The 15741-nt window shown below is 26.3% G+C and overlaps 3 protein-coding genes across 3 annotated transcripts; 2 read left to right on the top strand and 1 right to left on the bottom strand.

The window, feature by feature from the left end:
• The first annotated feature begins 180 nt into the window (after positions 1-180).
• Positions 181-7417, top strand: Glyp (glycogen phosphorylase). The gene is made up of 11 exons (XM_015325160.2): positions 181-661; positions 3099-3200; positions 3400-3714; positions 3779-3890; positions 3983-4302; positions 4388-4698; positions 4792-4906; positions 4985-5167; positions 5257-5604; positions 5702-6031; positions 6108-7417. Exons 1-11 carry the CDS (start codon positions 419-421, stop codon positions 6261-6263), a joined length of 2535 nt encoding a protein of 844 aa, XP_015180646.1. The 5' UTR covers positions 181-418; the 3' UTR covers positions 6264-7417.
• A 137-nt stretch (positions 7418-7554) lies between these two features.
• Positions 7555-11103, top strand: LOC107068584 (galectin-4). Its single transcript, XM_015325156.2, has 7 exons — positions 7555-8348; positions 9058-9143; positions 9290-9500; positions 9588-9785; positions 9868-9956; positions 10039-10233; positions 10379-11103. The coding sequence occupies exons 1-7, from the start codon at positions 8265-8267 to the stop codon at positions 10533-10535; spliced, it is 1020 nt and encodes a 339-aa protein (XP_015180642.1). The 5' UTR covers positions 7555-8264; the 3' UTR covers positions 10536-11103.
• LOC107068586 (48 related 3) lies at positions 10795-14966 on the bottom strand. The gene is made up of 4 exons (XM_015325159.2): positions 14642-14966; positions 13548-13702; positions 13230-13389; positions 10795-13102 (listed from the first exon to the last, which is right to left on the bottom strand). The coding sequence occupies exons 1-4, from the start codon at positions 14687-14689 to the stop codon at positions 12950-12952; spliced, it is 516 nt and encodes a 171-aa protein (XP_015180645.1). The 5' UTR covers positions 14690-14966; the 3' UTR covers positions 10795-12949.
• Positions 14967-15741: the final 775 nt, after the last annotated feature.

Genomic DNA, 15741 nt, shown 5'->3' with positions numbered 1-15741 from the left:
AATATGAACAAATTTTCTAATTTTTAAATTAAACAATCAAATAGTTTTCGATCGTCATGTAATAGCGGTAAAATTTGAAATGTAGCACATTTTGCGCTTGCGCAGAAGGAAAGAGTGAACGCGCATGCGCGACCTTATAGAAGGTGAATATGTATCTCTATTTGTTGGCAATATGTTCTATTCGCTTTCGGCGAGCCAGAGCGAGTGCTTATGTGTCGTCACAAGTATCTCATACTATCTCTCTTTCTCTCACTCATTGTCAGTCATTCACTTTCTCTCTCTCTCTCTTTCCCTTTCCCTCTTTCTTTCATTCTTTCTCTGACATCAAGTGTACAGTGTTTATAATTCCTTTTAAATATCATTGCAATTATTATATATTAAGACTTTGTAAGAAGCATTGTAATTAAAACAAATCATCATGTCGCTCGTCGATCAAGATCACGAGAAGAGAAAACAAATTTCCGTACGTGGTATCGTTGATGTAGAAAATGTCGCGAATTTTAAGAAAACGTTTAACCGGCATCTTCATTATACTTTAGTCAAGGATCGTAACGTTGCTACAAGTCGAGATTATTTCTTTGCTTTAGCACACAGTGTCAAAGATAATCTTGTATCTAGATGGATTCGAACACAACAATATTATTATGAAAAAGATCCTAAGGTAAGACAATACTTTTTATGTCTTTTAATCATTAATCTTTACTTTATTAATTATATTTAGTTCTTTCTTCATCATTATACCACCTTACCTTCCTTTTTTTCTATCCTGTACAACTCCTCCTACAACTGATTGACACAAGATTATTGTCCTTCTATACAAGATTGACAAGGTTAACTCTTCAAGTTTTGGAATTAATTATATAAGTATGCTTTTAACTTTTACTACAATCTTTTTATCATCTTAGAATCTATTAAAATATCAAATATAATTATCTTTAAAATAGTTTTTACAGTTTCATATTAAAAATGGTTCATTAAGAAAATATATCTTATGGTATATTGAATATAAAATATTTCTTTATGTAATATAGCTTTAATCATTTTTTCTACAACTATATTCAATTTCTTATTATTACTCTAATGAAATTCAATTTAAGTGTAAACGATAACGTTATTTAACAAATGATTTCAATGAAGTAGTTACTTCATTAAGATCATACGCTTAACAAATAGTATATAAATGATGTATTAAATAATTCTCCTCGTAATCAGTTTTTTTTATCCTTGTTGACCCAATGATGTATGATAAATGATATTGAAAATGTAGGTCAAGAAACAAATATAGTAATGCCAATTTTATATAGGCATCTTTGATGAAAATTATTATTTAAATGATTTATTCACAACGTAATCTTTTCGTTGACATAATCAACAATTCTTTATAATATACTCTCTCTCTCTCTCTCTCTCTCTCTCTCTCTCTCTATCTCATAGATGTTATTTACATTAAGAAAAGAAAAAATAAATCAAATAATTTAATGCACATATATTAGAGAAAGAAAAAAAAATATATATATATATATATCTTAACATTATGATAGTAATTTTGTTACTTGTAATAAAGGATTGAACTTCTCAAAGTTTAACAAAATAATTTAAACGATTATTATAATACGTATTTATCAATGCTTTTAATGATATGAAAGTGATGAACGAAAAAGACAGTGCAACATTTATTTTTGGGCATGCAGTGTCCCTGTGAACATGAAAAGAGATTACATCACTCTAGCATTGAAAGTTTATCATATTAAAATGCTTCATGTTCAATTAGACTCTTTTGAACTCGTTCATAATTTGCTAACATTTGAATTCATATTTTTCATATACTTTTGTGCCATCGTATTTATATATTTTCATATTATTATCTTTTTTTTTTTACATTTTATTATTTAAAAAATAAAAGATATGTATTCTTTTTTCTTTTTTTTTTTTATTTCTGTTTGTAAGTATATTTTGCAAATTCTATCAGATGTGTGTTTGCACTTTGCACATTGCAAAACGATTATTTTCAATACAATGCCAGAAAGTCTTAACTATATATTCATAAACTTTTTGGATTTAATCCCAAAACAAATTGGATCTATAGATTCTAAATATTCACGTGATTCTCTTTCAGTACTTTTCCTTGCTTTAGTAATCCAGACAAATTGTTTAACGTAATATAATATTATCGAATTTATTACGAATAAAGTAAACGTACTTTTCGCAAATATCTAATTTAAGATATCGTATAATGTGTTATTTAGCTCGTTTAAATAAAAAAGAAAAGGAAGAAGAATCAAAAAAAATAAAAAATAAAAAATAAACGACGATGAATAAAATCGAGTTACGAAAATAATTCGTACGTCTAACGAATATGAGTTTTTTTTCTTTTTCTTTTTTTTCTTACCAGAGGAAAACTTTTTCAATGATATTTTTCAGTATATACTTTGTTAAATAAAAACATTAAAGATTATTACATTTTTTATTTTTTTTTTTTTTGTTATGAGGGCAGAAATAAAATATATATATATATATATATATATTTATGATGATAAGAATATTTTTGTATTATATTTTCAAATCGGTTAGTGACCTAATACGAAAGATCAATTTATTTTTATCCTATGTTATAGCATTTTTTATTTTAGTCCTATCACGTGTCCAAAATTTTGTCTTATAATTATTTCGTAAAAAAAAAAAAAGAAAGAAAAAAAAACATATGCACAAATTGTTCATGTTAGTAATAATAAAAAGAAAATGATGTCTACGATATTATTTGAATAATCAAAAAAATAGAGGAGTATCGCGGGTGTGTTTGTTCGATGAATGACTTTGACATGACCTTGAGTAAGTCAGGAGACACATGCGTGATCTATCGTATCGAATGTCCTTGTTTTCCAAAGTAACTAATTACTGATCATTATTATAGATGATTTAAATTGACTTTAAAATTCATTTTCAATTGATACATATATTATTAAACGTTATTATATATTTATCATTAAATGTATTTATCACACTTAAAGAAACTATCGTAATTTATTATATAAGTCGAGAAAGATCTTTGAGTGATGATAACGAATTTATTGATCTGAAATATTATTTTTGATTTTTAGAGAGTATATTATCTTTCTCTCGAGTATTACATGGGAAGGGCATTGCAAAATACGATGATCAATCTGGGAATTCAGGGTGCGTGCGACGAAGCTATGTATCAGGCGAGTATTTTGTTTAAATAAATAATTATATTTTTTTTATTTTTTTATTTTTATTTATAAATTTATTTGAACTAATACAAGTTTTACTAATACATCTTTTAATATTATTTTATATATATATTTATATATTTATAATTAACTATATATTTATTATAATACTTTTTGTATTTATAATATTGTAATTAATAATATTTTACAGATGGGTTTGGATATAGAAGAATTAGAAGAATTAGAGGAGGATGCTGGTCTTGGAAATGGTGGATTAGGAAGATTAGCAGCTTGTTTCTTAGATAGCATGGCTACTTTAGGTTTAGCTGCATACGGTTATGGAATACGATACGAGTATGGTATTTTTGCGCAAAAAATTAAGAACGGAGAACAAGTTGAAGAACCAGACGATTGGTTGAGATATGGTAATCCTTGGGAAAAAGCAAGACCTGAATTTATGTTACCTGTTAATTTCTATGGCCACGTTATTGACACTCCTGAAGGCAAGAAATGGGTGAACACGCAAGTACGTATCATTAATTATTTCACATGATATTGTATAATTAATATTTATATATTTATTTATATAGGTCGTGTTTGCTATGCCTTATGATAATCCAATTCCTGGATATAAAAACAACGTGGTTAATACGTTGAGACTATGGTCTGCTAAATCACCGATTGAATTCAATTTGAAATTCTGTAAATAATTTTTATTTTCACTTGAAAAATGATGTCATGTAATTTCTATTATCAATTACGTTTATTTGTTTTCTTTTTTGTTTTTTTTTCAGTCAACGACGGTGATTACATTCAAGCAGTCATCGATCGTAACTTGGCAGAAAATATAAGTCGAGTTTTATATCCAAATGATAATTTCTTCGAAGGAAAAGAATTAAGATTGAAACAAGAATATTTCATGGTAGCTGCTACACTTCAAGATATTATTCGTCGTTACAAAGCTAGCAAGTTTGGATCTAAGGAACATTATAGAACCGATTTAGATGCTTTCCCTGATAAAGTAGCAATTCAATTGAATGATACTCATCCTTCGTTAGCTATTCCTGAACTTATGAGAATTCTAATCGACGTTGAAGGCCTTTCATGGGATCAGGTAAATCATTTGTAATTTATTGAACAATATATTGTATTAGAAAGAATTGATATTATTTATTATATATGAAATTTCTTATTTTAAGGCTTGGAATATAACAACTCGAACATGTGCATACACAAATCACACAGTTTTACCAGAAGCACTTGAAAGATGGCCGACTAGTCTGTTAGAAAGTATTCTTCCACGACACTTGCAAATCATTTATCATATTAATCATTTACACCTTGAAAGAGTCTCTGCCAAATTTCCCGGTGATATGGATCGTCTTCGTCGTATGTCTTTGATTGAGGAGGAAGGTGAAAAACGGGTGAACATGGCACATTTGTCTATTGTCGGTAGTCATGCCATCAATGGTGTTGCATGGATACATTCAGAAATTTTGAAAGAAACAGTGTAAGTACTTAATAATGGATTTATTCAATCATTTTTCAAATAATAGAAAAATAATAAGCAATCGTGCTTATAATGATTTGTTTTTGCAAACAGATTTAAAGATTTCTATGAATTGGATCCAGAAAAATTCCAAAATAAAACCAATGGTATTACTCCTAGGAGGTGGTTACTTCTTTGCAATCCTAATTTATCTGATATTATCGAAGAAGTATGTTTTCTTTTTCTTTTTTTATTATAATCAAATACAAATGTACTAAAATTTTGGTCTCTGTTACGAAATTAATAGAAAATAGGTAGCGATTGGGTTGTACATTTGGAACAATTGAAACAACTCAAACAATATGCCAAGGATCCGATCTTCCAACGAGCAATAGTTAAAGTTAAACAAGAAAATAAATTACGCTTGGCACAAATGTTAGAAAAAGATTACGGTGTCAAAATAAATCCTGCATCAATTTTTGATATTCAGGTAACAATACAATGACAATTTTTATTACATTATATTATATTATATTAAATCCTTGAATTTATTAATAAACCTTATGAAATAATGTTTAGGTGAAACGTATACACGAATACAAACGACAATTGTTAAATTGTCTTCATGTTATCACGTTGTACAATCGTATAAAGAGAGATCCATCGGCACCGTTCGTGCCACGTACTGTTTTAATCGGTGGAAAAGCTGCACCGGGTTATCATCTAGCTAAAAAAATAATTAAACTAATCTGCAGCGTTGGAAATGTTATCAATAACGATCCCATCGTAGGAAATAAATTGAAATTGATTTATTTAGAAAATTATAGAGTTACTTTGGCTGAAAAAATTATTCCAGCCGCGGATTTGAGCGAACAAATTTCTACAGCTGGTACTGAAGCTTCGGGAACTGGAAATATGAAGTTTATGGTAATAATCAATTCATCTCAATATTATGTACATATATATATATATATATATATTCAATTTACTAAATGAAACAACAATGAAATATTTAATATTTTAGTTAAATGGTGCTCTTACAATTGGTACTTTGGATGGTGCAAACGTAGAAATGGCAGAAGAAATGGGAAATGAAAATATATTCATATTTGGTATGACTGTTGAAGAAGTTGAAGCCTTAAAAAGAAGAGGCTACGATGCTTATTCTTATTACAACAAATTACCAGAAGCAAAACAATGTATTGATCAAATTCAAGGAGGTTTCTTCAGTCCTAATAATCCAGACGAATTTCGAGATATTGCCGATGTTTTGCTTAAATGGGATAGATTTTATCTTTTAGCAGATTACGAAAGTTATATTCGTATGCAGGAACACGTCAGTGAAGTGTATCAGGTAATTGAAATGAATCATTTGAATATTTTCAATAATCCGTTATGGGACATTAGGATTAAAATGAATATTATTTTAGGATGAAAACAAATGGGTAGAGATGGCGATACATAATATAGCATCCTCAGGAAAATTCTCTTCCGATCGAACGATTGCCGAATATGCACGTGAAATTTGGGGCGTTGAACCGAACTGGCAGAAATTGCCTGATCCCCATGAACCACGTGATATCTAAAAAATTCGTTTGATATAATCATCGATTATTTATATAATAAGGGTTCTATAATTTCTTCTGTATTTTATCTTCTGCGATATGACAAAGTCAATAGAAATAATATCTTTCATGATAGAGACAATAAAATGTAAGTTTTCCCTTCAAATTGTCGAGGAAAAAAATGGCACGATCAATTATTTGGAAAGATAAAAATAACAATGTGCAATAATTAATACTTAATACACAAACGGACACACATTATACAAATCTAATTACAATAATATAAATTCTTTTGCATTATGAATAACTACAAGACTGTCAAATCTCTAATTATGAAAAATATCATTATTATTAGACAAAAATCTATATTCGAATCTGATGAAAATCTATTGAAAGAAAGGTCAATGACTTGTTTATCAAAAAAAAAAAAAAATTACCTACACATATATATCACCAACAGATAAAAATATATATTTTTCTATAACTAAATTTATTTTTACTGAGCTACTGCCTGCTGTCTAAAATACTCAAAGAAAGGTTGACTAAGAAATGATTTTCACGTAATCTCATCTTTAATTAATTATTTTCAGAGCAAAAAAATGAAATTAATTGTACGCGTGTTTTTGCTTTAATATTAAGAAAACATTATTTTAATATTATAGTTTTGTTGTGTACTTTTATTCGTATCGGTACGATGTAAACTTTTACATTGTTCTTAATTGATATATTTCATGTTGTGTAATAATATATAGATATATTTGTAATTTCATGTTCTTCGCTGTGAATGACAAACTTTTAAAATGTTCCTAGTCATAAAATGAAAAAAAAAAATACGAGAATGTTAAATGGAAACGTTTCAATAATAAAAAAAAAAATTATAAAAATAATACAAATTATTAATTAATATTATTGTCAAAAAAGTGATTGTGAAATAATATAAAATGTTACAATATTTAAATAATGGATAGCAGAAAGAAAGAAAAAGTATTTTCATTGTACTCGTAACACATCTCAAAATTGATTAATATTTTATTGCAGGTCGTTAATTAATCTTTACACTAATATTTTAAGTGCTATTATTAATTATAAAGCCATGTGTATATATTTTATAAAATACAATAGAGAGAGAGAGAGAAAACCGGTGCCGATTAAATAAAAATACAAATTATATTATACATATATAATAATTAATATCTACATATTAGATATTATTATTTTATTTATTATAAGACAAAAAAAAGTATATTATATTCTCCTCTATAATTGTCATTTGAAATAAATATATTAAAAAAAAAAAAAAAAAAAAAACTAACAATACGACGAAAAAAAAGAACCCTCGTTTTAAATTCGATTCAAATTACGCGCTAAAAATCGATCGCGCGGTACAACCAATAGCGTCGCAGATTTAAATGGAAAACGGTGAAAAAAGATAATGAAAATAAATATCTGAGATAAGATGATCCGAGAAAAAAAATATACATTAGATAAATTAGATTCTTTTTATTTTGCAAGTAGATTGAGAAACAATTTTTAATAAGATAAATAAAGAGATAGGCAAGGTAGCTTGTTAAGAGTCATAAGCTTGTCTTTTCGGATAAAATATCTATTTATAAATTGAGATCATCAAGTAGTACACATAAGCACGTATTCGAGCTAACATACGGTAGTATGTAGTGGTGATGTTTCATATTGAAATTACGCAATGAATCAGTCAAATTCGCACGAATCATTACGAAAAATTCGAAACGTCAACATTTTAAAAACATGTCACTAATACACTGATACTAGACGCGGGATTAATTTTACCAGCTTTCGAAATAGATACAAAGATATTATACACAAATTATCTTTATTTAAATTATTCAGTACTTTTTCTTTTCTTGTAAGATATTCTTTTATTTACCATATTCGTATGGAAAAGACTTTTATAAAAATACTATTAACATTTTAAATTAATTACACCATTGCATCACATTCGAATATTATTAATTCTGTGATAAACGTAAAAAAGATAACAAGAAAATGTCCAACGATTGTATTTTTAAACACACCAAAGAAGATGCTTTCAAGGATTTCTCTTTTTTCGACGAGAAGAGCATACCAATCGTAAGTTATTATTCATCATTTAAATATACGATAGTATACCGTAAATAAAAATATTCGACTGATAGCAAGTATAGTCTCCTACACTACTAAACCAACGAAATATCTTTCTATTATCTATGTACATAAATATATATATATATCTATATCTATATATATAAACAAATTTTCTTCTGCCTTCGAAATGTGGGTAGTGATTACAATTTTTATCCGCTAGATGTCGACTGTTCGTCGTTCTCTACTTACCTGTCGGTAAATCAATGTTTTACTAATATCGATAAATGAATTAACACGATTAATCGAACATCGATATATCGATGATCTCATTTCAAAAGAGAATACGCGTGGGTTATAAGCAAACTTTTAATAGAATTTAACTTTTAAACATAATTAAATGATTTTATTATAATGAAAAAAAGAAAGTCAGAACGTTGAAAAGAAGAAGAAGAAGAAGAAGAAGAAGAATTGATTAAATTGTTTTTTTTTGTGTGATAAAAGGAAATAATGTGATTGAATTAATGAAAGTAAACGAAAAATGGAACGTATCGGAGGCAGAAGAAAAAGTGTATATAATGTAAAATAATATTACAAGCAAATGCCTAGAATTGTTATTCCAACATTGACAGCTTTTTATGTAAGAAAAAAAGAACAGAGAAAATATATGTATATATAAACAATTCATTTTACATGTTTTATATTTTATATTTTTTAGGAACAAGCAAAGCCTCTTATATTGCAACCATTAAAACCAACATCTGCTATTATTATAACAGGATACATTCCCGTTCATGCGATAAGGTATTATCAATAAAAATGTTATTAAATATTATTGATATATATATTTTAATCCTATATGACCTTTATATGGTCATGTCATTAAGGTAACATCAAGGTTTTAAAAAAAAATATATATAAAATAATACAATTTCTTTTTTATGTGACAGATTTGCAATAAATTTAAATTGTAAACTGAACGGTAACATAGCGTTGCATTTCAATCCAAGAATAGATAGAGGCTATGTTGTAAGAAATACAAAAATGAAAGGTACCTGGGAACTTGAAGAAACTTGTTCTCCAGTTGGACCATGCAATTATATATTTTGTCGAAACTCTTATATCCATTTGACGATATTTTGCACGGAAGATGCATTTCAGGTTATTAAATGTTTACTCAAATTTTATATTATTATTTTGTTATGATAAAGATATTTGATATTATATATTTGATATTTTTGTTTACAGATAGCAGTCAATGGTGAACATTTTTGTGCCTTTACATATAGGTTTCCACTTAGCGATATTAGCTATCTTCAATGCGACGGACATTTTGAAGATATAAAATTCAATCAAACAAATCTTCAGGTTTATCCCGACCCAAAGATTTTTAAATCTTCACCTCCGCTTGTTTTGACAGAAGACAACCCTCTCGTAGAATTTCTTGTAAGGACTAAACATATATCTTTTTTAATATAACAATTGTATTAAAATAATTCATTAAAAAAGAACAATCTATTAAACTTAGGAAGTTCCGATCAATGTAAGAATCGGTTGTGAATTCAAACTCGGTACCAATTTATTTATCAGAGGAAGATTAAAATTACTTCCACATTCGTAAGTTTGAATGATTATTAATATATGCATCAATATTTTGTTCATTATATTAATATATCTACTATAATTTGTTTACTTACAGATTTTATATAAACTTACAAAAAGGGGATACTATTTATCCTCATCCAATAATCGCCTTGCATGTAAATCCACGTTTTCTTTACGGTAGTAAAGAACCTTTCGTTGTCATGAATTGTTGGGTAGATGGTTGTTGGAGAAACGAGGAAAGACACGAAGGTCATTTAGCTTGGATGCCAGGCCGTGACTTTTTACTAACGTAAATATCATCATTTTTATTTGAAATTATTTTGTCTACTGTAACAAAAATTTGTCTACAAAGTCTTCAAAAAACATTTATTACTTACATATTTTTTCTAACAAATTTATTAATGTTATTCATTATTTTTTGTCTTGTGTGTTAGTATACGCTGCGAGCATGAAGGCTTTTCAATATGGTTGGGTAACAAAATGGTAACCGAATTTAAACACAGATTAAAACCATCCATTATTGATACTTTACGAATATCAGGCGATGTTGTTGTTCATCATCTGGCTATCGATCATGTCAAAAATAAATGAAATAATGAATAATTTGATTCATAACTATACTTGGATATATCATAAGTATTATTTCAAAGAAGAAAAAGAAATCTGAACAAAATATTAATCTCGGTTTCTTGTATGAAACTTTTTCAATGTTAACATAATAATAAGGAAAGAAGATCATTCAAAGTTTTGTTTGATAAACGTGAGAAACGTACTTACACGTGTAATTATTAAACAATAAGCATTACTTTGAGTTGATTTTATTAAACTCGTTGATCAAGTTATCAAAAAGTCTTCTTCTTCTTCTTATTCAATTTTTGTATTTCTTTGTAATTAATTCACGCGTAGTTTCTTTATTTTTATTAATTTGACTTTTATTTTATTTATTTTAATATTAATGATTAATAAGATTGTAAAAAAAAAAAGGAGAAGTACTTTTGTTATTTATTTGTAACGTAAGACCATTGACATTTACATTGTAAGAAAAATTATTACTTTAAGCAACTAACACGTAAGGAAATGATCGAAATTGCGTTTTTTTTTTTTTATCAATTTACATTAATCAATCATATCTTATATCAAAAAAAAAAAAAGAAAAGAATATGTAGTTTAACATTTTTCTATACTTTTTGTAAAATTTAATTAGAAATTCGATTAGATTATAAGAATTGAAAAGATTAGGAACTTTTTCACTTAATAAATGCACACACTTGCTTAACATTATTGTATACGTGACGCTATTGCCACTTGTAATTATAATCTACGATATATCTACATACTTTTGTGATTTATTTATACAATACAATAAACTAATTGAATATCTTGCAATAAAATATAATCTTATTCAATTACATTTAAAAATTCAGAATATGAACACTTGTATAATATGAAAATCCTATATAAATTTATATTTGTTTTAAAAGGAAGATAAAGAAAAGAAACAAAATACTACGTGTGGTTATAAGAGAGAGTTTTTGATTTATTATTATTATTATTATTATTATTATTATTATTATTGTTATTATTATTATTATTGCACAATAATTCGAAATAATTAACATAAAAACTTCATTGTCTTTTTTTCTCACACATTTCCTCTCTATGTAAATTTACTTTCTCATAGATAATCAAATTTATTTTTATAATTATTTCTTACATATTATTATAACACATTATAATTTTATAATAGGACAGCATGAAAAACAAGTTGCACGTAACATTTGTCTTTTCTTTTTTTTTTAGAATTTAAAAAAATTCTCATGAACGTTTCACTTGTTTCGATGTTATCTCTCACATTGTTATTAATTTTAATAATATAATACATTACATTATATATATATCACATTTACCTGAAATATGGAAGACATAGGTTCTCGAGTTTATAATACTTCGTTGTTAATATTAATCTCTATTTAAAAAATAAAAAAAAATAAAAAGAAAATGAGAACTATTGACTCGTTTTTTTACTTTTGCATATTTCATTTAGATAAATATTAAAATAAATAAATTAGATGAATTAATGAGAAATTTGTAAAAATATTTTACACACAAATATATAAAATTAACATCTTTAATTAAATCCTCTCTCTTTCTCTCTCTCTCTCTCTCTTTCTTTCTTTCTTTTTTTTTCTTTTTTTTTTTTTTAACCATCTCTTTTCCTTTCGTCATTTTTTTTATCATTTAAATTTCATTAACACTACGTTTGTACCCGCTTCTTTATCAGTATAGCATAATAATTATGTTTATGCACTGCAGAAAATTGAGAAAATTACTTTGTTCTTCATTTGTGTTTTTGTTCTTTTTTTTTTTTCTTTTCTTTTTAAATTCCTGTACAATATTTAATATATTATTATTATTATTATTATTATTATTATTATTATTATTATTATAATTATTGGTAATAGAAGATTAAATAGATTTCGTTCGATATAAATTTCTAATAGATCGATATGATTTTTGTCAAGGAAAATATGGACCGTTTATTTTGAAAGTGTTGCAAGTCCATTTAAAAAAAAAAAACAAAAAAAAAAACAAAAAAAAGATATCACGTAAAATTATGCTTAATTTAATGTAAACTTTTGATGTGGACAACTGATTAATATTTAATTTCTTAAAAAGTGTCCATGTGTTTTATACAATTTAAAATTGATCGGTAAAAGAAATTGAGTTTGTTCCATTGATATGAAAATGTTGAATTTTTGTTGAAACGAGATAAAGTGGACTTGCACCAGTTTTTACAAATAAACGGTCTATATTTAAAATTAAATTTTGGAAATATTTATTAGTCGGGTGTGTTCATCGATTAAAATTCAAGAAAATTATTCAATCAAATGATACATATAATAATGAATAACAACAATTAGTTTTATATTAAAATTCATGTAAGAGAAGAAAAACTAATGAGATCGATTTGGAAGACATGTTTGTTCTTAGCCATTGGATGATTTTTAATTAGGCAAATAATATTCACGTGGTATATATTCTGGTTTTGGACTGGTGGGTTCGATTCCTAATAATTCTCCCATGAATGCAATGTAAGTGATTGCCAAACGAAGTGTTTCGATTCTTGATAAACGTTTTTCATAAGCGAACGTTGGCACCTGTATGTGTGTATGTGATTTTTTATTATTTTTTTTTTTTCAATGAATTGTTCATACATACGACATTTTATTTTTTAATACACAAGGAAAGATCACAAAATGTATAATAAAAAAGAATTGTAATTACCTTTCTTCGTAATTTGTCGAAGGCTTCGTTTAAATTGAACATTCTACGCCTTTCACGAATATTAGCGGCTCTTCTTTGAGAAACTGTTGCAACTCTGCGTCTTGGTTTTTTCGTAGTAGACGAGGGAAGATTCGCTGAGCGGCCATTTTGTGTATAACGACTAAATATATATATATGTATATCGTTGTATCGTGTGACAATTTGTAATGATTTTTTTGTCTCAAAGATAATATAGTATGATGAAAAATAAAAAAATAAAAAGCATGGTACACATTGAATGTTTCTACGTAATTATAAAATAAAATAAATGATAAATACCTTTGATGTAACAAAGCACAGGGTTGCCTGTACAAACCGTGTTCATTGACATGAGAATGAGTAGCCGGTGGTGGCTGATACAAAACGGAACTGTCCCACATCGGATAACTTCCAAGTTCGGTACCAACGTACTGTGACATTTCCTGTGTAATTACCTATGGTGTTTATAGACAAAATAAAATTCTATAATTACCCTTTTTCTATATTCTTGATTTTTATTGACACTTTGATAACGAAGAAAATGAAAAGAACAATCCTGACATTCTTGTATTACAAATAATTTCCTTTATCCATTTATTGGATGAATATAATTGTAAATAAAATAGAATATTAAATGTACAAATATATTTGAAATGTAATTTTTCATTAACGCATTTGCGGCCGACATATTTTTTTCATTTTTAATACTAAGTACAGGGGCAAAAATAATGAAATTTTGAAAAAAAAAGAAAAAAACAATAATTTGTACATATATTCTATATATAAATATATAAATATAAGTTTAAATTATTTATATTTATATTTAAATCATAAAACATAATAATATAATAAAATGGAATTATTTGAATATTATATTTAAATGTTATACTTAATATTATATATATATATATATTTAAATAATATAATAATATAATAATATAATAATATATAATATATAATATTTAATTATTATATTTAAGTAATTAAATATAAATTTAATATAAACAATTTTTATAAATATGTAAATATAAACTTTATATATATATATATATATCTATGTATATACATAAAATATTAATAAAGTAATAATAAAATAATAAAAAAAATAATAATAATTATAAAATAATATAAATTTTTTAATTTATATATATATATGTACAAATATATATAATATATAAATTAATATTTATAAAAAATTTTTAAAATGTATAATGACGTGAATCACGTCAGCGGCAATTAGGAATAGAACTTAAAAAGACGTGAATTCACGTCAGCGGTCGCAAATGTGTTAATACAAAAAAGAAGAGATAACATTGATGTAAATGAATGTAAAGAAAAAAAGAAAAAAGAAAAAAAATTAAAAAACGAACACAATTGTAAAATATTTCACTCACTTGTGCTTGATTTCCATTTATCTCCCACAACGGTTCGGTGTAGCTCATATCCCACTAGCTCTTATCCTCAAAAAATAAACCGTGTGATTGATAATTAAGCGTTAGAAAAGTAATTGGGGTAATTGGGGTAATTGGGGGGTGAGAAAAAAAAAGGACCTATAGAAATGTTAGATCGTCAACAATATTAGAATCGTTTAGCTACGAAAATGGAAACTTCGTTTGGTGTTCCGTCACCAAATTCACGAGTGCCTCCTGTCACGTTATATCCGAAAACTGTGAAATAACATCCTTGTCCAGGACGTATAATTCTATGTCCTTTGAAACCATAGCAATGGGCGTGGTTTAACTATGAGCGGGATGTAAGTTGATTGGTTCAAAACTGACGCTTGCGTGACAGATCAATTTTCTTATTGGAGAACAATGTTCCTTTGAAATCGAGCTTGAAGTTTGTTATTGGTTAGTAGCAGGATAATAGGCGTGTCTATTATTATTATGATGATTATTAATTTTCTTCCTCTCCCCCTACCCCCTCCCACCCCACCCCCTCTCCACCCTTTCTTTAGGACAATGAAATCGAAGAATTTTTGGTCTGGAAGAAACAACGATTAAAGGAAATATCGATCGATTGAAATAAAATATTGTTACTAAGATGGACGATAATTTGTCAAAGATTGTTTATATTGTTTATATATTGATAATTAATTAATTAATTAATTATTCCTATTAGAGTTTAAAATTTGAAATAACTTGTATTTATATAATCCTTTTTGTTTTATTTTCGAACATAAAATATTCTGACATTGTTTGATCTTTCCAAAAAATCTCAGACACTTTGTATATAAAATTATAATAGGATTTATTATAAACCGATTAATGTTGAAGTATTCCAAGTGAACGAGTGTAATCCTTTTATTGACACCATGTATGGTCACGTGCGTCCCTTTAAAATCTTTTCTACCAGAAAATAGATCTAAGTATATATATATTATATATTAAATATTTTATATAATATACTCAATGTATAATACAGTTAATATATTTATAAAGTTCTTTATAATGTAGAGATGAATTTTTTAAATAAAATAATTATAACTGTATAA

Source organism: Polistes dominula, unplaced genomic scaffold (genome assembly GCF_049000335.1).
Source record: "Polistes dominula isolate Pdom_NZ unplaced genomic scaffold, Pdom_raw_medaka contig_18, whole genome shotgun sequence".
NCBI classification, from domain to species: Eukaryota; Metazoa; Arthropoda; class Insecta; order Hymenoptera; family Vespidae; genus Polistes; species Polistes dominula.
This window is presented reverse-complemented; position numbering and strand designations above follow the sequence as displayed.

Coding starts and splice junctions, on each gene's coding strand:
- Glyp (XM_015325160.2), top strand. CDS start 419: ATGTCGCTCGTCGATCAAGATCACGAGAAGAGAAAACAAATTTCCGTA. Junction 4,907..4,984: donor TATCTGATATTATCGAAGAA/GTATGTTTTCTT, acceptor CGAAATTAATAG/AAAATAGGTAGCGATTGGGT. Junction 5,168..5,256: donor CATCAATTTTTGATATTCAG/GTAACAATACAA, acceptor AATAATGTTTAG/GTGAAACGTATACACGAATA.
- LOC107068584 (XM_015325156.2), top strand. CDS start 8,265: ATGTCCAACGATTGTATTTTTAAACACACCAAAGAAGATGCTTTCAAG. Junction 8,349..9,057: donor ACGAGAAGAGCATACCAATC/GTAAGTTATTAT, acceptor TATATTTTTTAG/GAACAAGCAAAGCCTCTTAT. Junction 9,786..9,867: donor ACCCTCTCGTAGAATTTCTT/GTAAGGACTAAA, acceptor TATTAAACTTAG/GAAGTTCCGATCAATGTAAG.
- LOC107068586 (XM_015325159.2), bottom strand. CDS start 14,689: ATGAGCTACACCGAACCGTTGTGGGAGATAAATGGAAATCAAGCACAA. Junction 13,390..13,547: donor TGTGCTTTGTTACATCAAAG/GTATTTATCATT, acceptor ATATATATTTAG/TCGTTATACACAAAATGGCC. Junction 13,103..13,229: donor TCGACAAATTACGAAGAAAG/GTAATTACAATT, acceptor ACACACATACAG/GTGCCAACGTTCGCTTATGA.